At 35.1% G+C, this 24,260-nt stretch overlaps 1 protein-coding gene across 2 annotated transcripts in view; it reads left to right on the top strand.

Moving 5' to 3' along the window:
- The window catches only part of GPM6A (glycoprotein M6A), a 102,412-nt gene that overhangs the window by 19,710 nt on the left and 58,442 nt on the right, over positions 1–24,260 (top strand). Inside the window, exon 1 of one of the 2 annotated variants that reach the window (XM_026040799.1) lies at positions 2,672–2,705. The exons of the other annotated variant lie outside the window; for it this stretch is intronic. Coding sequence (XP_025896584.1) covers positions 2,681–2,705 — 25 coding nt within the window. The 5' untranslated portion in view covers positions 2,672–2,680. Of the gene's footprint in view, positions 1–2,671; positions 2,706–24,260 lie in introns of those variants that run through there. 2 annotated transcript variants of the gene reach the window in all.

Below are 24,260 nucleotides of genomic sequence, written 5' to 3'. Positions count from 1 at the left end.
ATGGCCCTGTTTTCTATGTTTATTCAACAGTTTTAAAGGAAATACTATTTTGTATCATGTTGGTGATGATGATTTCTTGTCGAAGCATTTCTTGAGTTCAGGGCCACAGTACATGTTGTCTGGTACATAGTACAGTAACTGCTGTACTTCATTTTCAGAAAAAAATGTATTATATATTTTTCCAGACAATCTAGAAAGGTTTGCAGAACAGATTGGACTTTCTCAATTCTAAGGGACAAACTAGGTCCTATAAATCATCATGAACAGAGCTGCAAGCATTTATTTTGGGAGAAAATGCATTTTGTAGAATATTTGTCTTTGTTGTTAAGCAAGGATTAGACCACTGGGTTTCAGAGGCATGGTGTCAAGCAGGGCATGTGCTTTCTAACAGCATGGGTAAAGCAAAGCTGAATGCTGATATTTCTCCTCAAGTTTAAATTAGAAGGAAGAAAATGGAAAATGATTGCGACTTTCCCATTCTGCACTGTTCTTCAGAACCAAATGGATCTTGGGCTGAACTGGTCTTGAGAAAAGAACAGTTGTCATTATTCACTGCCCCTTGAAAGCAGAACAGGGGCAAAGCAGAGAATGGAACTTTCCTCAGGATAAATTTTTGATCAGAGATGTAGTACATAAGGTAGCTGCTGCCTGGCTGCTGTATGCCATATCTCCTCACACTTTTGAAAGGACCAGCAATAGGATATTTTATATAACATTACATGCAAATATCTGCTTTTATTATTTACAGGAAAAACATACATGGCTGTAGAAGAGAGTTTGAAATGTGAAGGTGCATTCTGAAGGTGCAGGAACCAGGAAACAAACCACAGAATGAAAGTCCCATTTTAAGAATTTGGGGGGGGGGGGGGGTGCCCTATGTGTGGTGACCTGATTTTCCAGTATTTATGGTTTGTGATAATTAATGCAGTCCTACATAGGCTGCATTACGTGGGCTTTGTGACCCACTATAGCTGCTGTTTGGGTCACAGATCTCTCCTTGAGCTCTTTTTACGAAGTCATGGACTGTCTGGCTCCTAAAACAGGTGCTATTCTGAGTACCTAGTCAGAAGCTCTGTGTTTAGGGCAAAAAGCATGGATGGGTAGGAATTGAATGTATTGTATTAGGTCATTATATCTGTTGAATGAAGGCCTTCTGTGCTTGCAGCAGCTGGAGAATGAAGTGCCTCTGAAGGCTTTGGCATTAGCAGGGCTGGATGGTGTTAAATGGATGAGTGATGGTGTGGGCAGCTGCTGGAGCTTCCAGTTGGCGGCAGATATCCTAACTATATCATTTGGGAGTGTCTAGTTTATAAGGGAAATGGTTTGGATTTGAGGGTCTTCATCTTAGTCTGTGTCTACTGCATATAATACGATATATCCAAATGATACTTTTCTCATGCTGTTTTCTGTGGTAGCAAGAAACTGAGCGAAGAAAACCAGAATTGCTCTTGCTCTAGCAGGCATTTTGATAGAGGCTATGCTGAATCTGTACAAAGCTGTGTGGGGGTGGCACTGGCACTGAAACTTTAGCCAAAGAGGAACCCTTGAGAACTTTAGTATTTCCCCCAGGCAACAATGAAGGAGAGGCAGAAAATGCTATGTCTACTTTTAGCTGAAGAGTTCCCATGAACTCTTGGCCCTGTATCAATAGTTACCTTGCAGTGGTGTAGGATGTGCTTTCATTTTTTTTTTTTAAACATTCCTTTGCTTTGAGCAGTAACTCTTCAGTATAGCTCAATGATAAAGCTGTTCTTTGGCGGTATTATGCATTGCCAAAAGCTGAGTACAGTGTGTGCAATCAATCATAAAATGTTCCTCTAGTATAAAAAAGTGAATTATCTTATTTTTACTGCCCTCAGCATTTGGCTTTAGGAAACGCAGCACAGTGTCAGGAAGCATTTGTTACTGTTGAAAGTGTTTCTTATGGAGTTGGGAGGCATTGGACTGGGAACTTGCTGGAAGTATTCCCAGTGCTGCTAACTGGGAAGTGAGGCCAGACTTAGGGATTTTTTTTCCCCTCCTCTGCATAAAGATGAAAGCAGATGGTAGAATCTGATTCCTTCTCTCACAGTAATTCTCATTTGGCAGTACATGGAGGACAAACCTAGGCACCTGCTCTTAGTCACTGGCAGTTGTAAAGCAGGTGATTTAAAAAAGCATCACAAGTGTTGAGGTTACGGTTGGTAGACTGCGCTGTGCAAATTCTTACACAATTGACAAGAACTGCAAATCATGGTGAGCATTTCATAAACCAGCAGATCTGCCTTCTGAGACTGCATCTCAGGTACAGTCAGCTGCAGTCAGGTCAGGATATTCCTTCCAATGTTGTATTTCACCGGGATGCAGCTGTGTAGGAGAAGCCGTGTCCTACCCCAGGTCATGTGGGCTGGACTGCTGAGAGACAGTCGCTGGGCTGGGTCAATCTGAAGGAGGGTGATGTGGAGATATGTCTGCTGTCAGCTGTTCATAAGCACCCTTATATGTGAGGCAGTGTGATGGAGAAACAGGCAATGCCTTTTGGGAACATCCTATTGCTGCAGGATGAGCCGTTATAGTCAGACAACTAATACATAGACACAAAATATTTGGAATAAACAGATAAAGACTCAATGCTTTCAAAAAAAAAAAAAAAAAGTTGTACAGATACTGCAGGAGGCTGCAGCTATTTTTTGCTCTCTGCATGGCTCCTCGGCTAATTCTATTTGGTAAGCAGTGACACATGCTTTTAAAAAAAAGTTGACTCATTTAAAGTGACAGTGTAATGCTATTAGGAAACCAAAGTATATAGGTAAATATATATTAAGTATATATTTTAAGTATATATTTCTGCCTCTGGTAATATGCAATTCATAGCGTATTGAGAGCAATATTTAGCTCTCTTGATAGTTGCCAGTGTTTTCAAGTAAATTATTTAAATTGGAATAATCTGTTTGCAGGGGATGAAAAGAACAGAAGGAAACTGGGAAATAAAGGAAGAGGGAGCGTTAGGGCTTGGAAATGTCTGTTTTAAAACCCTCTAACCTGCATTTAGGAAATTTTAAATGCAAATTTACAGGATAACTGTTTTGCAGAAGTCATAGATTGTTTAATGGTTTGTGCCTACGATAGCTGACCGTACAAATGCATTCTAAATTAATCCCTATGTTCTTGCAGTTTGGAATAATATTTGTCTTTTTATTTTCCCTTTTTCTCTTCCATTCTGCCCATTTCTTACAAAGAATGCAATATGCAAGAGATGTTTAATTCCCATTATTATTACAGCAATATTGACTCTGGCTTGTGAATGCAGATAAAATGTAAATACACAAATAATGAATGCAGATGATTATGGTAGAAATTTCTCGATAAAAGCCACAAAAAACATAGGAGGATTAGAAGGCATTACAGCTAACTCTGTTGATAGTGGTCTGGCCTTTCAAACTGACAAAGATTTTGCTCCAGACATCTTTGTAGCTCAGTCCTTGGGATTTAATCTCTATAATGTGTTACACTCACTATTGTCCCGGTGAATTTGTTGACAGACAGTAATTGGGTCACTGCATTGAAAAGCCCGATGTAAGCCCCAAATCCTGCCGCACGGTTGGCAAGGCAACTGCGATGGTCCACAGAGCATGCGCAGAGCCAGCTCCCAAACCCCAGGAAAAACTCCCGGCTCCGACGCCGGAACGCGCTGTGCATCCTCCCAGGCTCCCTTTGCTTCCCTGTTGCCTTGCAGCAATGTAGGAACAACGCGGGGAGGGGAAAAGAGATGTGCGCTTCTCCAAATGAAAAGGGGCACTGCGCAGCTGTTGAGATGATGTGCTGTGGCTTTGGTTTTGGTCAGAGAAATGGCATGTTACTTTAGTTTCGAGGGGTCTTGGAATAGATTATACATCAGATGGATTCGATGGTTTTAATGCACAGCAGAAGAAAGATACATATTTCATAACTGCTTCACATCTTGTTCTGCGTTGTCGGTCTTTTCCTCCCTGTACCTCCGTTAAGACAATGAAAGCCCCAGTTCTATAAATATGTTAAGAAGAATTCCAGCATGGGTGAAATTCTGTGTCCATGTGGGTTCATTTGATAGTCTTCATGGACTGTGGTTTTTTTTTTTTTTTTTTTTTTTTTTAAGCCTGATATTATATGAAGCTGAAGGAGGGAAATGCCCCCATTGAATGACACAATGGGTTAAAGTCTATATACAGTGAGTCTCAGTGTCCATTGTGTTCTCTTAATTTTTCTCTATCCCTTAATTCTTTAAAACAAGCAATCTGTAGGTATTTTTACCTAGAGGTATATCAGATCATGATGAGCAAAAAGTAGTTTCTAAAACTAAACACATTCTGCAGATTCTTTGTTAATTGTATAATCTAAGATAATTTGTGGCAAAGCAATGGCCACATTTCACCTTTTCACCTTTCTGCACTCACCAAATTTCTTGATTCTTGCATTTCATTAAAAGAAATCTTATTCTAATAGGCATTTTTTTTTCATAAGAGATCATGGCCTCAGTGTCTTCATAATCTTTTGCAAGCTTAGAGTCTCTAAGTGATGGGGAAAGAAGTGCTTGAGATTGCTTTAGTGAGGATGATTTAACCTTTTTTGGTGTGAATGAATGTGTTAGAATACTGTTTGTCCTGTCCATATGCTCAAGAAGGCATGATGCAGATGTTGGAAATGGTATTTCAAAGTAAAGCTGAAGTGAGTCATACAGCAGGGATTAAAGTCTTATCTTCAGTGTTCTTAGTCAGGCATTCTTGCTCTTATTACAGAAGCTAAAACTACATTTAAATAAATAGCACCTGACCATAGCCAGCTGTATTTAAGGCCCCACAGGATGATTCTTCCTGTGTGCCTATTTAAACAATAGCAAAATTTGGTGCAAGTGAAGTAAAATATGATATTTGCTTAATGAAATAAAGTTGGAATATTGGGAATATTGTGCCCATGCAGAAGCTTCAAATGAGGAAGGCAGAAAACGAGCCTTTGTGTCCTTTGTAGGAAAGGAATTCTGCATTGTCTCATCAATATATATAGAAGTGTGCAAGAAAATCATCTCAAATTATTTGGGTACTTCAAAAATGTAATCAGAAAAGGCTTCTCCTTTCCTATTTAAAAAAACCACAGGTATATCTTAATCATTTTCAGACTCTTGGACTGGTTACTTTAACCAATGTAGCCCTGTGATTCTAACTCTTTTCTCCTTGCGGCCAAGAGCCCAGTGTCTATTTTACTGAAACTGAGGTTAAAGCTACACAGACTTCACTGCTGTAAGCCAGACCTAGGTTAAGTTCCTCTACTGTGCTTAAATTTCTTCAAATCCATACAGAAATGCATCATATTTCACTATAACACATTACTGATTGAGAGGGGCAGAGATGCAAAAATGCCATAGACCGTAAATAAAATCTGCCACAACCACAGTCCTCCTCAGGACTGCCACAGATTTCTAGACGCTGTGCTTGGGGAGTTTATATTCAAGTGGATGCCCAAGACAGTGAAAGACATATGGGCAGTCTAAAAACTCCCATCCTCTCTCATTTTTATTTCCTGTTTTTATCATTGCAACTTTCAACTTGTATGTGTTACAAACTTTCCAAAAGAAAATTAGAAAATTGTCATTAGACAAATGGCCTGGGAACTTGATTTGTACATGTCTGGGATTGTTTGTTCCTTTAGACAGCATATTTACAGATAACTAGGATTTCTAGTATGATGTATATTTAATACTCATTCATTTCTGCTTTGACAGATGGACAACAGTGGGCATTCATAGAGCTGGTGCCAGCTCCCAATCAGCAAGGTGTAGAAAGGATAAGGACATTTTTCAGAGGTTAAGGGAAAATAACTTTCTACCTCACTAAAATTTTCTCCCCTCCCCAAAGCAAATAAGACTAAAAATGCTAAGAATGTGATTTCACAAGAATTTTACTGCACAGAAAAATTATATGATATATTATTTATTTTCCAAATCAAATTCTTTTAATTTTACCCGTAAATTGAGATGAATTTTGTGCTTTTTTTCTTGACCTCATTGTCATGTATTTCAAGTAGCTTATTGGAAGTCAAAGGAAACATGGAGTGATATTTAAAGCACTAAAGATGTGGGTAAGATCTTTCTGTTGTATTATCTGTTCTGTTGTATGATGTGGAATGGTGGAGCTTCTCCTTACAGAATATTTTCCAGATCTGTTTAGTTTGATTGGTGGTTTTGAAAGTGCCACATGATAAGACATCCACTGCATTCTTAGGGGGATACCTCCGTAGCCTAATGGATTTGAATATTGCAGGAAATACTTTTTTTTTTTCTTTATTTCAATATATTATTGAAGTTAATGGAATAGTATTAAAGCACCTCTCCCCATGCTTCCTGTTTGCATAGCACGTACATTGTTATGGGAGCATATCTCATAGTTGTCTTTTACTTTAAAGTTTCCTGGGAAACTGAGAAAGCCAAACTTTCACTTCTGTTCTGATGCAGGACAGAATAAAGCTGAACCATATGAAAGGAATGAGAGGAAAACCAGTTGTTTTTACTGTGGTGTTTGTCCATTTTTTTGACTATTTATATACTTACTATTATATTGTTGTTATATTATTATTATATATTAGTTATATTTTATATTAATTAGTATTATATTATTGCATGCATTTTCACAGGTGTGCATCCTTAAACCACAAGTAAATATTAGCCGTAAATTTAAGTAATTTTTTGCCACAAGATACTTAACTCTGATTTCATTCTCAGTAGCTTGCATTAAATTTTTAGTCTGTGGACTTCAAGAGATTAATGTTAAATGCAAGTTTGGCAATAAATATATATGGAAGTTTAATAACAGGTAAAAACTGTCTCTATTTTCCAAAAAAATAGTCAAAATTTTCTTTTTAGGCTTTGTGATTTCCTCCCTCCTCCAAAAAAATTTTTAGTTGCTCATTCCCCAACCATCCTCCCCCAATTTAGCTTTGGATGCAAACTGGGGACTTGCTGGAATTTTCAAGCTGGCTGTAGCAGTTTTGTGTTCGTTACCATAGGCACTAGTTGGGTATATCCTCAAACTCCTACTCTAAATCTCTGCAGCTGTGCCTATGAAAGTTAGTAATGATGTAACATAAAGCCAGAGCATGCATGTATTCCCATGATTAGAGGAACATCCCATGTTTATCAAGTCGCAAAGGTGGCAATTTTCAACAGCTATACTTAATCCCATACGCAGATTTACTTACCTAAATGTGGACTTGAAACACTGGGGCACTAGAAAGTTGGGCAGAGTCTAGATATGCATGTGTTCAATTCTAATCCTGACTAGACCTCATGAGATTTTACTTAATCTTAGGGGATGCTAAAATCTTTATGTATCAAAATATTTCCGATGCATTAGAGGTGTGTTGGAAGTGGAACTGCCAGTTAATGGCTCACTGGGCTTCCTATATTTGTGAGCTCATCTGCATGCAGAGTGCTGCTTTGCCTGTCTTCTCTTGCAGGTTTCAGCTTGCAAAGTATGATCTGGAAAAGCCCCAGAGACAGAGTGCTAAGTTAATGGTTATAGCAAGTGCTCAGGATCAATTTCCTTTTCACCTTCATCTTCCAAGTCCCAGAGTGGCTCTAGCAACTCTGCCAGAGGTTGTGTCAATGGCCCCGTGGCCCCTTCCATCTCTGCTGAAACGATTGGAATTTGCTAAAAATAATTAAAGATTCAGTGGAATAATGATAAATAACAAAAATGAGGGCCTTAAAAAGAATGTGATGAAGACTAGTGATGACATGTATATTTTAAATAGGCTGTCACTGTAAATTATTGAAAGAAATTTCCAAGTCGATTCTTTCTGAAGAGTGTGATTTGTTGTTCCGGCCATAGGGACGGAATTTGTGCTCCTTACAAAGGATTTTTGGATTCTCTAATAGAGTTTAGACACCTAGTCTATTTTTGGCTTTTCTCTTTGGCCTGGACACCCAAACTTTATTAAAAAAAAAAAAAAAAAAAAGTTATACTCAGATGCTGAGCTTGTGTATTTGGTATTCCTTTAAAAGCAGGTTTCAATTTACAATGTCTTCTTGGTCCACTCTTTTTTATAATGTTGATACATGGGATGATGAACTTGAGATCTTAATGGCATCATTTTGTATATATTATTAAAGCTTTTACTGTCTATTAGGTTCAGCCAAATATGTATTAAAATGTAGCTCCTTGCCCAAAGAACTTAAATCTAAATTAATGCTGTAAATTAAATATGAAAGGTGAAGATAAAGCATGTGACTGACACCTTTCCTCCAAAATAAATATGCATTGTAATTTTTTATTATTTTTCCTTTAAGATATTTGAAAGAGAAATAAAAGTGTTATTTCATAGTAGTTAACAGGGGATATTTTAGGATATAAATGCTGAGGCAAAAATAATGATCATATAATGAGTGGGACATAGCAAATGAAACAGTGTTGCTCTGTCTTCCATGTTTGAAGTCGTCTTATTTAGATTTCGTTATAAATGCAGCATTCATGAGTAAGGCTTGAATAATCCTCTGATATGTGTTAAAGGAGCTCTTGAAGTTTAACTTGCTCGTTTGTTCTATCTTCATCATGCTTTTTTTTTTTTTTGTGTATAATAAGCACATTATAAGTCATTTTATGAGTTTTTCAATGACCAGTGTTAAATAGGACAAATAGACTGGCGAGAAAAGGCTTAGTTAACATGACAAATAATGTGAATTTACATATGAAGTAAACATACATGGAAGAAAGGGATTGCCTTAAAAGTCTGTTCTGTAGATATACAAATATACTTACTAGTTTGCTGGTGGTCTGAACTGATACTCATCTGTTCTAGTATAGCTCGCATCATATGGGTTCATACTACTGCTTATGACTTTTTTTTTTGTGCTCAGAATTCCTCTACTGCTTGTCTGGAATACTCCAGTTGAACTGATTAAAATTCACCAGTATTTGCACCAGCAATTTTTAATATACAACCTTATTTTACTCACAGTGTCTAGAAATCAAGAAATAATTTAAGCTGATTAAACTGAAGATATTCAGTTTGCTTATTAGAAAGTGCATAATTAAGAGGACACAGCAGTTTGTTTCAAGTATAACATAACATATTTAATGTGTTTTTGAGAAAAATATCTTGGTTAAATCCAGTAAGAGCAAGCTTAAATCATACTGGTGATCTGTTGTCTGTCTGCCTACCATTTAGTTGTCTAATGTGAGTCACACAAATATCTAATATAAGCTAGAATAGGATCTCATCCCTGCTGTAGCTGCTAGCCTGAGTGGCCAGAACCTGTACATTGCTAAATGAGCTGTACAAAAATACACTTCTGTATGAAGCCTTATAATTGGCAGTAGTTGTGGTTGGCCTGTTTTTTTTTTTTTTTTTTTTTTTTTTTTTTTTTTTTTTTTTTTTTTTTTTTTTAGAAATCATTTTTTTTTTTTTTTTTTTTTTTTTTTTTTATGTTATTTAATTTTGTTATCAATAATTGGATCTTTGTGTTATGTGTTTCTTTGCTGGTCTATGACTCTCTTCTTGTTCTAGTATTTCCGGAATTTTTTGGATGTGCTGAAAGAAGCAGCCGGCTGCAGTGGTCTTTGACAGTTTGGAAATTAATGCTTGACTCTGAACAGTTTGGATGTCCTCTGTAAATGTATTTGTAAATACGATATTATCTGTAAATGTAGATATTTGTCTTGTACTGCTTGCAAACTTGCAAACTGTTTTGGTTTTGCATCATTAAATCCATATTATGGAGGTTCCTTTAATATTTAAGACCACATTCAGAACTTTAAATCATCTTCATATCTCCTTTAAAAATAAGTTAGATATGCGTGTATGTATGTGTGTAAAAATATATATACATAATATATATATACATATCACTATGCTGTATTATTTTGCTAATTCTCATACTCTTTTATTGAACTAGACTGCAAAGATAGATAAGCATCTCAAAAACAACATTCTGCAGCTCTTATGACAGTATCTACTTTTCATGTTCTTTTACAATTGATTTCTGAAGTTTTTGCCCTCAGCTAGTGAAGTGTAGCAGTGCTTCATGGCTCAAGTTGGAGTGCTTGCTTTGAGTTAACTGATAGGATAAGTTAATGCAGAAAAGCCTATTGCCCTTCACATGCTTTGTACTGCACCCTTGCATTCTTTTAATTGATTTAATCTCAAATGCATCAGAGCACTGAAGAAGCCCCAAACCTGCTCCTTAACCAAGTCTATTAGTAACAACTATGCCACTGACTTGAGAGAGAGCCTGGAAAAAAATCTTACATTACTAACTAGAAAAACTATCAGGTAAATAACCTTAATCTTTACTATATTATGAAGCTGAGGACATAATGTTAAATCACTTTGAAGCTAGTAACTGTTTTCTTTGAAGAGTTCAGGGAAAAATCTGTAGCTTAATGAACTCATGCTATGTATTTTTTTCAGAGTTGTGCAATAGCTATGGAGATTTTTCTAACAGATTTATTATTTCACTATACTGTTTTTGGTATTAGTTGGTATTCAGTGCTTTTCGTCCATATATTTGGGTCAATTAAATGTGCTTGCAACTGGAGAACTGTGATAGATGTATTGATATCTAGATTGATATTGGTTCCATGTCGATTGATAGAAGGGTATCATACATACTTACATCATATAGTAGTGGACTGCTAGTTAGTATAGTATTTATTAAAAAAGAATGGATTTTTTTTTACTTTTGAGTTGCTTTTTCTGTTGATATAGCCTTCATTAGAGATTTTTCTTTGTTCGTTAGAGATTTTTCTTGGTTCTTCATTTTCTTCATTAGAGATTTTTCTTCGAAAAAAGGTATTCTCTTTTAAGTGAATGAATGCTGTAGTATTTTTAATGACTTAGGCATTTAATGACTTAGGCACACCTGCTAGGTGTGCATTTTCATAGACTTATGTGCATACATATCTGATATATGTTTTTGGATGGTTCAGTCTCACTTTAATCTTTTCTGTGCTGAAAACCTCAAAAATCTGCTGTATGTAGCTTCTTCAGGATACTTAAGATATCTTAAGATGGTGTGAGAAAATCATGGAGTTTAACCAGTCATGGCATAGGTTATGGAGCAGAGAGTGTTTAACACATCTTGTTGCATATTGGCCAAGAAGAAAGGGTGTCTTGGGTACACTCAGGAAGAGAGAAAATGACTGTGTAGATTTGCGATGAGGGCATTGATTCCTTGTAAGACATGCATAAATCTCCAAGAGAGCTTAACCTCAGAAAAGTCATTTCATTTTTGAAATGACAAAATACATTCTTTTGAAACATGAAATTTATCTTTCTTTTGACAATTATTATTTCTTGATTTCAATATCTATCCACAGATACTTTTAATGAGGCAAAACTGTTTTTCCACACATCAGTGATACACCAAAAAAAGCTTTTTCTAGCGGCATTTGAGATTTATCCCTGCTGTAAGGGTATGGATTGGAATACAGAGAGGCTGTGTGACTGGTGAAAAGCTCTGAAGTCTCCAGTATTAAGTGCAAGCTGTTGTGACCCATGTATCCTGCTTCCTACTTCCTGGAGGTCCTTCCTACTTAAGCAGTTGCATTCGGCCACAGTTTGAAATGTGAGTGTAAAAATAAGTGCTGTGGGCAAATAGGTTTTGTAGATCTGACACTGTTACTATTTTGTTTAGCACTTTTCATATGCTGACAAAAAGTAAATGACTGTCTTTGAATCTTGAGGTTAAACTGCCTGACCAGACAAAGAGTTATGTGCAAGAAAACTATAGCCATGACTCAACCATGCTCTACCGAGTGCAGCCGTCGTATGTTTCCTGAGAGACCTGGACCGCTCTGCTTAGCAGGAGTAATCATGCATTTAGATCAAAGAAAAAGATAAATGATTGTCTTGCAAAAAAGGTAAAGGAAATGATTTGATGTTAAAGGGAAAGTGTGTATATGCTGGGTGCAGAGGCGAAGAGTTGTGTTTTAGTACCTGGGTAGTAGTAATTTACAGAAGACATGATTTATTATCTCTTTCAAATTCATACTGAGGTTTGTAGATATGCAGCACTGCAGTTATCACAAACCTCAGAAGTAATGCAAGGCTGCTGTGTTATGTGCATTCTAAATCTGCTGATATTTGAAATGTGTGGCATGATAAATTATTGAATATGTTTATCTAGGTTGACTTTTCAGGGTTGATAGTGAAACAGAGTAATTTGTACATGAAAGTTGCTTCATGCTTTTCTTGGTTTCCTGAGAAAAACTTCTGTTTTGATGCCTTTCTATATTCACAAAGTACTTGAATTATAATCTATTTAAATCTCATCTATTCAACTTGAACTGTAAAATCAAGTGATACAGTCTAGTATTCTACCTCTATTAATGTGTCTGATATTCTATATGCATCAGCATGTGGTAAAACTGCCATTTTGCATGGATTTCAGCTGCACATGGGAAACAACTCATTCAACTCAAAACTAATTTTTGCATTTATAGCTTAATCTTTAAGAGCAGACACTTCATGTTCTGTTTATGTTAATAATCCTTAAATTTATACCTTTGAGACCCATAAAGATTGCCTCTGTAAATGCCATCATTGCTGCCAAGCTCCTTAGGCTTCGTTACTTAAGTTTGTTCTGTGCTTAGGTAGCTTTTTTAGATGCTAATAGAAAAAACAAATAATATTTTAACTAATTCTTGCTCAGTAGTCGGTGGCATTTATTTGATGCCATAACCTCTTTATACCATTCTAAGATTTTATAAAATCTTAGTTATAGCCTGACTGGATGGTATGGCAGTCATAACAGAATGATCAGCATAAAATCTCTTTAAACAAGCAAAAAAAGAAAATGGAAATTTTAAGTCAAAATATATTGTGCAGAGAAGGAAAGCCTCTATTTCACTTCCCAGCTGACAGAGCTGTACATTTTGGTAAGTAGCTCAGCTATTGTTTCTGTAGCATATTAGCTTTCTAGATAATAGCATAAAGGCTATTATAGGCTATAATAGCATAAGACTATATATAAAATATATATATATATATATATAAAATAAGGCTATAATAGCATAAAGTGGACAAGAAGAAAATATGAAAATTCCAATTGCAACTGAATGGTAGTATTACTCTTATAGTAGTGCTCATTTTGCCCATTTCAAAGATTTCCAGGATGAAAAGACCAGAGACAATAAGCATAAGGATATCAACAGGTCAAAATATCTTTTGACTACAGAGCATATGATTTCTTCTGTCAGTGTTTCTGTTTATTTTAATGCATTTACTAGCAGATGAAATTACATCTGAATGTTTAATTAACCTGGACATACGTATCCAAGATCCTCAGCATCATAAACACAAGACTCTGCTCAGAATTTCAAACTTGGAATATAAGCCAGGCCTTAGAATTGCTTCCAAAATATACAAAAAAAAATGTATGTATAGTGATAGTGACTTCTTAAGGGCTGATTCTGCTTTGTTTTCGTGTGTCGTTTTTTGTATTTTATTTTTGGTTTAGTTGAGCCTCCTCATTTATTAACCTTTCCATTCTGAATGTGTTATGGTGCTACCCAAAATTAGTTTTCCTTCCGTCAGATGTTACATTTTACCCTGTGGTTGTAGTGGAGAAAGAGTTGTTAAAAATTTTGTCAGGGAGAAATAATCAGACGTCCGTGTACCTTCATTGTTAATCCAAATTTTGAAACGGCTGTGATAATTTCCGAGAAATGTTTTTTTGTTTCATTCATGGTTACTCCGCAGTTTTTTATTATCTTTGCTTTCTTTTCAGTTTATCTACTGTAGATTCTTGTAAATGAGGTATTTGCTTTTATCTCCCCTGCCTTCCACAAATAATTATTGAACAACGGGTATGACCTTCAAAAAGCTTTCCCATCTTCTAAAGCAACTGAGTCTTAAGAGTCTTAAAAAGTATCTTTGATAAACAGCAGTCATGTAATGACAATTATTTCAACAATGGCATGCATGCTCTTTGTAAATTGTTAAAATACAGAAAAATCATCACTTTTTCCCACAATGTCTTGCCTTAATTTTTCTAAGATTTGTAATCTGTAAGATTTTATTTCTTACATAATAAGATCTTTTCACCATGTCTATTTTATGACTTTGATTTAGCTTCATGTTATGAATGGATGTCTATATCTATTGAAAAATCATCATCCTCTGAGTTCAAGAAGGATAATCAGTGGCAGATAATATGCCAGTAAGCTAAGGCTGTGACAGTTGTCTAATGAAAATCATATTTTCAGCTCATGTGGAAGAGCTTAACTAAAATATGAATGTTGTTGAAAGGGAAATTTTTGCTAACATATATTGCATTCAAAATATATGATGTAGTAACTCCGTACCCTATTTTGAAGGTGAATTTCAGACTGATTTCTTCCTTGATGCTTTAATATGATGTCTCCCTGCTCTGAAGAGAGGTGAGATGCTCAGCGTTCTATATAGATAACTAAACTCAGAAAATATTCATATGGACATGAAATCCCGAGACAAACAACAATAAAAGTGCTAGTGCATATGGCTGTTTGTCTTATTGTCCAGTACTTCTTGGCTTTCTAAAACTTCTGAACCATCAAAAATTCATAAATTAGGAACAGCTCATTTAAGTAACATGAGAATTATCATTCAAATTAGCTATGAATATTAAAATTTACTCCTGAGTGTTAAATTATAAATAATCTATAGCAAGTCACTTGTAATTCAAAAGCTCCCATGAGGCACCTAATTTTAACTACCTTCTCACTGTTATTACTCCTTCTAAGGTACTAAACAGCAGCATATTCAGCACCTAGCTGATACCAGTTAGTTGACAGCAGCAAAAGACTAAGGCTGGTTTTCCTAAGAATACCATATAGGATTATACTTCTTTAAATGTGCTTGCTGTTGTTTTGGTGTCCACTAAAGGTGTTTAGTGGCAATGATGATAATGGCAACTCTCCCCTTCTTAGACCAAAAATTATATGGGAGGTTAAAGGTCTGCCCTTGCTGACCTTAATGAGACATGAGATCATATAGAAAGGATTGCTGATAATATAAAGGCCAAATTGATGTACAGTCACTGACATCTCTAAAAGGATGTCTTATTAAGGCATATTTTCTGCCTTGATGAAAGAAAACAATCTATTCCAAAAATAAATTTGAAGTCTTTATACAGAAGCTTTTATTTTGATATACTTAAATTTCTTTAATTATTTGTATTCAAAACTCCTATTAGGTGAGCTTTCTGGAAGAAAAAGGAATGGACTGTATGCCTGTATTTGTGCTTGCCAAGGTAATGCTTACTCTCCCTCATCAAGGACCTTTCCTGAATTGACATGACAAGGACCTTTAGAGATTTTGATGGCAAAAGGAATATTTGAGGTGAAGCTAATTCAGAACTGTCCACAGAGACAAAGGTTATTTTAAAAAACCTACATGTAGAGTCCTAAAAAAACATATTTTTATATATTTTGTATGCTCAGTAGATATTTTAAAAATACAATTGTTTTAGAAGAAATTTTACTGCCAAGAGATTAAGACAGATTTTATATTACCATATGGCAACAAAATTGGGGTGACCTCTTAAAATCTTGTCTGGTCTCACTATCAGTGACATCAGGATCTCATGACCACAGCTGGAATACAGGTGAAGGTTACATTTTTTTAAAATGCCTTTTCAGGTGTGCATGTAAGAAATATAGTGTCTTGGAGGTGCATAATCATTAGTTATAGCTCTTAAAGCTTGGGATTTTTCAGTTATTTTTTAAAAAGGTCTCTGCTCTGGATTGAAAAAAAACAAAATCCATGGAACTAAAACTATGCAATATTAGAAATCTATGTCTGGTAAAGTACAGGACTCGGATAACAAAATACTGTAAGACAATTAAGACTTATCAACCAACTGTTTACATCTCACCATCTGTTTTTTTTTCTCTTTTTGGATGCTATATGAAATATGAATACTAGGGCCCTACTGCTAAATTTAGATCCAAAAAAATCAAAGTCTGTCTTAGGATTTTGAATTAGAAAGAATTTTATCAAACATTAAATTAATTGCAATTTGAAATTTAGAAGAAAGATCACTTTTTGGTCAAAATTTAAATAATGAGCATCAGTTTTAATTGTGATAAATGTAATTTGGAGTCAGAATTAATCGAGGCCTCATGAAGTAAGAATTCAAAAACACTTCTTAGAAGATATTAATGGTTTAAAAACAGTGGGGTTTTTTTGTTAGTTGAAAAGATTTCAAAATCTTTTTTTGTTATATAGATGAAGTTGTACTTCAGTGCACAGCACTGCTCTGCTTTGTCAGCAAACAGAGCAATGATATTTGCAGCATATACTCCAGCTCTAGGCTTGTTGCTATAGAAACTGTTGCCTTTTTCTCTTGTATCTTAGAGTATTCTAAGTTTTATAGGCAGGATTATTCTATCAAATTGATCTAATGCACTTATATGAGTGCCATTAACTAGCTACTCATCCTTCAGTCATTCAATAGTTCATTATGGACAAATTCTGTAAAACTATTTTTACAAATTTGCCTTGTTTGGCACTGTGCTTGGGGAGAACGGGAGTAGAGGAATGAGGAGGGAAAGGTTGTGAGGCTCCAGTGAGATTTTCATTCATTTCACATAAAGCATACAAGGGTAGGAAGAGATACTTCATCTTGCTTTCAAGACAAATGTTTATTTTGTGGTGCAATATTAAGTTGTAAAGATAATACTGTAATGTGTGTAGCCTGAATTATACAAGGACACTTGAAAATGTTTTTAAATAATTTATTAAGAATTTTGCTTGCATTGTTTTTTTCTGCAAGTAAGCAAGATTTTTCTGTTTTTTTTAAAAAAAGAGTAGATCTGCCATCTTTTTTGAGGTGATTTATTATTTTTTGAGGGGGTTAATTATTGTTTCTATTTTTGTGATTTCAAAATAATTTTAAATTTGATGTATAATTTGTATTTCTGAACAATCAGTGGAGAAGCCCCAAAGTATTTTAAAAATGAAATGCACAGTAATGGAATTTTATTAGCAATTTTGTCAAAAAGCACTTATACTTTGAAAGGTGGTCATGACATTTGTTGCTTAAAAAGTATGCCTTCTTATCTATGTAGATGAAAGATATAATACGCCTATTTTGGCAAGTTTATTAAGGTGTCTTTTATCTCTCTGTAAAATTATCTGTTTTTACATACATATATTTTGTTTGATTTTTCTTTGCTGACATACTTTTGACCTGAAGGTATTAAAATGAGGTTGTGGAAAGAGTTATTTGTTGAATTATGTATGTCAGGTTATTTCAATCTTCTTGTGTAAGCAATATTCCAGTCTTAGACCTTGTTTTGGCTATTCAAATCTGTAGATTTTTTTTTAACCATGGCAACTGAATTGTAGACATTAGAGAAGCATTATTTTGTTTTGTGGAACATATTTTCCTTGATTACGAACAATGATGACCCACAATGGATCTCCCTAAAGTGTCCTGGTTGTACAGGGAGTAGCTAAAGAGCCAGACCATGCAGAAGCTGAGCCTGTTTTAAATGGCATCATTTTAAAAGGGTGTGTGTGTTTTTGAACAGCTTTTAGGCTTGTATTGGAAATATTTTCTGGTATCTTCCATTGGCTGTTCCTCATACACGTTCTCAATGTAGTTGTCAGCTAATTTATAATTGTCTTTTTTTTAACCAATGTGTTTTATATCTCTTCATAGTGGGACAGAGACCAGACTTATTTTATAATAAGAGTAAGAGTAAGAAATGTTTCAGTTTTAGTAGTAGATCAAAGATGCTGATCAGTCATTTATTAGCATCTTGGCAGTGCTCAGCCATTTTCGTGAAGGAAAATACATACTGTAATTTATACTAACAAAGATAAAATTCATTTTTTGAGACTGTTTGTCCTGACTTTTCACAATATTTTATTAAATGCTTTCTTTTATTATTGCACCCTTAACCTTTCATGTATGATCTGTACAAAATAATCTAATCATATCTACTAAAACATGTATAATTAATTTTAAATATTTATTGGAAGAAACATAAAACCCCTATACTGCAGTGATCCATCCCTGTGGGATTTCCTTTGCTTATATTAACCACACAGATGACAGATACATGTTCTGACAGATACATGTTATTCTGTTTTCTATGCTCTTTATATTCATAGGAGATGCAATATATGCCAGGAACATGTCTGTTTCCCAAATATAATTTATAATATTTGGAATTTGGAAGTTTTGATTCAATTCGTTTAGACAAACAATTGGTGATAGAAATTGATTTTACAGACTGCTTTCCACTGCATAAGATGAGTAATCTGAGACAAATCACTTAGTTGAAAAGAATATCCTGCTTGATGCACAAGAGCTCTTCTGCTTTTGTACTTTTTGTTTCTCTATTGTGGCCAAACTTTTTGTTAAGAAGGGATGGTAGTGAAGAAGGAGCTTCATTAAATGGTAATTTAATTAATCCCTCTGGCTTATTTGTTATAATTCTTCAAGCTATTGTATGGCCTTGATTTTGAGATAAACTCAGGTGTATGCAATGCCCATTGGCTTTTTTGATGCTCTGAAATAAAAGTAAATAGCTAAAATTGGCTATTGAATTCAAAAATTACATATATTACATATATATTCATTATAAACAGTATTTGCACTTATCCATATTTTGGACAGGAGCACTTTTGAGACCGTGTTCTGTATATGTATAGCAAATTTGAAATGGAGACTGGGGAAAATAGCTCAAAAATGTAAGGAAAAACAAGGAATTTGTAAGATATGTAGAGTAATGAAAATCTGAAAATAGTAAATAGACTGCAGTGGGGTTGTCTCTAATAAGTGGCTCTGATATTAATCTTTCAAAAGCTATTTGTAAATATTGAGTAAAGCCCTCCAAGGGGGCTTGGTCACCGCACTGCAAGTTAACAGAGGAGTGCTGAGAGGTAGGGGCTGATCCCAAGGACAGACCATTTCATTTGAGCACTGAGACTCCTATGACCTTAGGAATCCTACTTCTCCACTGCTATTTAAGAGCACTAGTTACTCCTAAGAAATCATGCTTATCAATGTTCAGAACTATTTTATATGCTGTGTCATTGCATCATAAAAATGAGGTTTGACCTGCTGGATAAAGAAGGAAGATGATGTATTCCATGACCAATAAGTGGTAGAATGGAATCAGATTTAAGTGTGCTTTTTTGCTAAGGGAAACCCCATATTTCTTGTGCCCACAGGAAGTGATTTTTTTTCTGGACAGAATCTTACACATTTAGGCCAGATTTGTACATCTTTAGTATAGTATTATGGTAATTAAGTCTGTAAAATCCTCCTTTTAGGTGGAAAGTGTACTGCAGCTCTTTAAAAAGAATTCACTTTCTTTTTTTCCCTCTTAATTCATTTATTTACTTTACCTGTATTTTACTTTTGGTTTAGAATTGTCTTTGCATTTCTTGCATAAACTGAAAATTCCAATTATAGGATTGCAAGTTGCATTACAAAGAACCTAGGATTTTATGATGCTTGTGTATACAAGTGTATTCTTTTTCTTCATCAAAAAATACAGTATTAGAAATTTGTTTTTGAAGATTTTTTAATTTTTTTGATTAATTTTTACAATGATGCATGTCTAATCCCCTTAAGAACGTGACAGTTTACTTTTAAGATTTCTTTCAGCTTTTGCACCAAAAAAGAAAGATTTGAAATTTTTGAGGTATCTTTGTATAATACTTTCATATTCTTTTCAGCCTTACGACAGTTGGTGAATGTGCATTAAGAGATCATCTTCCTGTTCCCCACAGGAGATCACCTCCACACAACATATGCAGCATTTATCTGCCAAAATTCAGAAGTCTTTTGAATAGAGCTTTTCAAAAAATTCTTCCATCTGGAGTGCTTAGACTTTTCCAGAGATTCCAGAAATTCTACTAAATGAAATTTCAGGACTCTTTAGGAGATGCTATTGTTAAGCTTATATCATTCTTAAAGGAAAAGATCATTTGAGTGTTGTGAAATAAGAAGCCAAATTTTCATTTTTTTAAAGTTTCATGTGTATGCATGGGTTTCTTTTTATATGTAGAATATATTTTACATACATGCAAAAGCCAAATCCTATATGTACAAACATACAGAAATTGTAGCCTAACTGTTTTTTCAGTTGTAAAGAGGTTGGTGACCAGGACTACTAAGTAGTATGCACAGCCTAGGAGATATAGCTTGTGATGTTCTCAGCACACACACTTTAATTGATAATATTATTGACTCTGGCTCTGGTTCATTATATTGGGAAATGAAAACTTAGAATTTTAGGTGGAGAATTTGAAAAAGAGTTAAAAAGGGAATGACAAGATAAACGTAAGCAGCAAATCCTCTATTTTCCTCAGACTATTCTCTTTGGCTTATGCACACGGTATCTAACTCCCAATTTGCCTAGACTGGGTGAGGAAGGAGAAGTGACACTATGAATACTAAACAATCTCTTCCCTTCAGCTCTTTGCCTGGGAAAAAAATAACCTTTCTTCTGCTGGCTCTCCAATAGTATTCCTTAGCTCTGAAAATGAGAACCGAAGAACACTGTAAATGGAAAAACAGCAGTGCAAGTACTTTGATCTTATGAGCTCCCTGGAATTTGGACTATTTATTTTCTGCCATGATAATTTGGAGAATGACAATGGTGGACTATGATAGTGGTCAGTGCTTCTGGGTTGAATAGGTGTAATTTGAGGTTGTTTTAATTGGGGTAATTTTAGAGTTACATCATATCATCTGACTTCACTTAGCCAAAGGCTCATTTTATAGAGTACTTGTTTCCTAACAGATTTTGACAATCTGATTTTTAGAAATGGTTGTCTTGGTAACCCATTCATTTTGCTTACATCTATGAAAAAAGCAAATGAGAAAACGTTAAACTGACTAGAATCCTTTTTTAACTCTTCCATGATTTACTCGTTTTCATTTTCATGTCAAATAACACACAAACTCAAATGCAAAGTAATATAAATATGTAATATGTAACACTGAATAATGTTGTCTGTGCATCTCATAGGCAGATGCACTATCCTCACTTACTCAGTACATAATTCACAGGGGTTTTAATTATAAGCTCTTCAAAGCAGTGACCTCATTTTTAAAGACATCTGTAAAGTGCCATGCACAATAATGGAGCTATCTGAACAGAAACAGAACAGTCCTACAAGAAATATGTTGTAAAGCAGGAAGCTCCTTCTTTTATATATGTGTATGTATATATATACACACATATATATATTAAAGTTATGTGCATTTGAATACTTGTTACCATTTAAAAAGGTCTTTACATTGACCTATTAGTTCATATTGTACCTTTTATGTGTTTTATTCTGACTACATTAAATTACTCTGAGTTTGATTTCAGATCTTTTTCCCTTAATTTTGTTGTTGCAAAAACTTAATAGAAGGGGGAGGAGGAAGAGAAAAAAAAATCAAAACAAAAAAAAGCATTTGTATTTTCTAAGATGCAATGTTCTTCAGAATTTAAAATTGTTAGGAGTATTGAATTACAAAAAAAAAAGCCACTGTTTTTGCAGGGAGATTGTGCAAAATGACGAGGAAATGAACTCTTCATTGATTTATCACTGAGAATTACATGTAAAATTAGGACATATAATAGCTGTATTTACAACTTTCTTGCATCCAACTTAGAATCAGTAGCTATAATACACTACAAGAATTTAAGAATTTGAAAATCAAATTTGAAAATTATTGAGATAGCTAGTTAGTAAAGGGAAAAGTGAAGAACAAAATTCTGCCAAAATGGAACATAGTTGAGCAGTCTTAAAAAGCACACTGGTTAAGGCGTGACTTATCACATCTCCAAGTGAACAGAATGAAGGAAACAGGAAAAAAGCCAAGTGCCTTCATGATACGCTCATAAAGATGGTACAACTGAGGGGAAAAAAAGGCTTTCAAAGAGGGAAGGCAGTTGAGTAACAGTAAAAATCACTTAAGCGTTACTTAAACTGGTAAGGAAAAATAGAAGAGTATAAAAGCATAATGAAACTGTTTTAGTAAAAAGGTAAGGGGAGATATGAAAAGCTTTGAGGAAAGCATGAAGGAATAAAGAGAAAGTAGAACCAATATTAAATAAGGCAGATAAAATTAATGATTTGTTGATGTTGAACAAAAAGTCTGAGTGTCAAATCCTAAGATTCTAGTGTTTCTTTTATTTACTTTCTGTTGGAAATTTTAACAAAAATGTGCCTTGCTTTTGCTTTCTGCCCTTTTCTCTCTTTCTTTCTCTCCCTCCACTAACTCCCACAGGAATAGCTCATACAAGTTAAAAAACCACAGTTGTTAATAGTTCTTAGATGTCAAGGAAAAGCTTTTCTTGGTTTTATTGTGAGATTTCTTGGTTTTATTGTGAGATTTCACTATTCACAGCCTATTTCTTGAAGCTGTGAATATAGGTAATTACTATTTTTCTCCTGCACTATACATCTTACAGATTCAAACCTCTGGAAACGGGTAGACACTGAGGAAAGGGGAGGATGTTGCAGAAACACTGCTTCTGCTAAGTTTATTTTTTAATGGCAGTTTTATAATTAATTTATAATACACTTTCTCTTATCCTGAATATGGCGCACAGACTTCCCTAAGGCAAAAGAATTCGCTATGTCCGTGCTGAAGAGCCTGTCATACTTTGCCTCTGCGTCATTCAACCCACTGCGTAGGCACGTGGACTCTGTGCTCTAACGCTGTGTGCCAGTGACTCTTGGGTTTAAATGATGCATCTCAATATTGCAATGAATGCCAGAGTGTTTCAAATGCTGTTCATGGCACTTTTGCCTCTCCCGATCCCTGCTCTATTAGCTTTCTATCTGGCCTGCACAGATCCAGTGCAGTGCAAACCAGTTTGTTACTTCACTGGAAGATATGCGGGGAATATAACACACTTATTAAGGTTTCCCAAGTCCCAGTTTATAATTTCTCCACATTCTTTTTTGAGGAATTCCTTCTTATTATCCATTTCTTGAATTCATGCTTAACTCGAGCAAGATTAGGTGAATATGGAAGTTCAGGCATTTATAACATTTGAAATGGACAATGTGTTTAGAAAGGATTACTTAGATAAACAATTTGAGAAAAATGGCTCATAATCTAGCAACATAACCACATTATGAAAAGGATCTCCCTCTTTCTCCTTCATCTTACTTTCTGTTTACTTAACAAAACAACTGTAAGCATTTCTGCATTTTTTTGTGTTTTTTTTTTTTTATTTTTTTATTTGGTGAAACTTTTAGCTTTTATAGACAGTCTATTCTTTCAGGTCCTTTCAGGGATCTTGACCAATTTCACTATTCCCCTGAAATTTCTTCATTTCTTTCCTTCAGTAGGAGAAAATTGTCACTTGGAATGACAAGGCTGGAGCGGCTGTTCCCAAATTCTTCCTTTTCACTTTCTTCCTAGTGAAAAACCTCTCTCCTTTAATAAAAACCTTATTCCCAGTGGCATTTTGGTAGGGAATTTTTAAATGCCAGAGGGACCTTATATTTGCTTCTTGATGATGTACATCCTTCCCTTTTCGATAGTGGGTGGGTAAGATCTTGACTTTATAAACAGATGGATGCTATAAACACACAATTTACTATTTTTACTATTCCTAAAATAACTGTTCTAAAGTGTGGGACATAAAAGATTACATGTGGTGGATTGGACGTTAATTATTTTAAAATATTGGTAATATTCAACAAGATGTTGCCAGTCTCTACAACCACATTGATATATATCATCTTTTTCCTTTTTCCTCCCCTTAATATAGCAGGTATTCCAGTCCTCTCGGACCAGTAATATAAAATAGACTGCCGTTTTGGTGACTTCTCAGGTAGTGCTGTGCAACTAGTTAAACGGTAGTTTAGAGGTCTTTTAAAAATAATTATTGCCCCAAGAAATGCAGAAAAGTATACTTTGTGTACATGCTTAAATTATTCTACGAGGAGAGACTGAATGAGTCGGGCCTGTTTTCTCTGGAGAAGAGAAGGTTGAGAGGGGATGTGATTAATATGTATAAGTACCAGAAGGGGGAGATAGAACTTCCTGTGTTTCAGCTTACACCCATTGCCCCTTTTCCTGTCACTGGCCACCACAGAGAAGAGCTTGGCCCCTTCCTCCCTACAATACCTGAAGGGTGAATATAGGGAGGAAGGAGCCAAGCTGTTCTCAGTGGTGGCCAGTGACAGGACAAGGGGCAATGGGTGTAAGCTGAAACACAGGAAGTTCTATCTCCATATGAAGAAGAGCTTCTTTACTGTGAGGGTGACAGAGTCCTGGAAGAGGCTGCCCAGGCAGT

Source organism: Nothoprocta perdicaria, unplaced genomic scaffold (genome assembly GCF_003342845.1).
Source record: "Nothoprocta perdicaria isolate Ctin4 unplaced genomic scaffold, notPer1 scaffold_267, whole genome shotgun sequence".
Classification (NCBI taxonomy): domain Eukaryota; kingdom Metazoa; phylum Chordata; class Aves; order Tinamiformes; family Tinamidae; genus Nothoprocta; species Nothoprocta perdicaria.
Note: the sequence above shows the minus strand (reverse complement) of the source record. Positions and strands in the feature narration are given on the sequence as shown.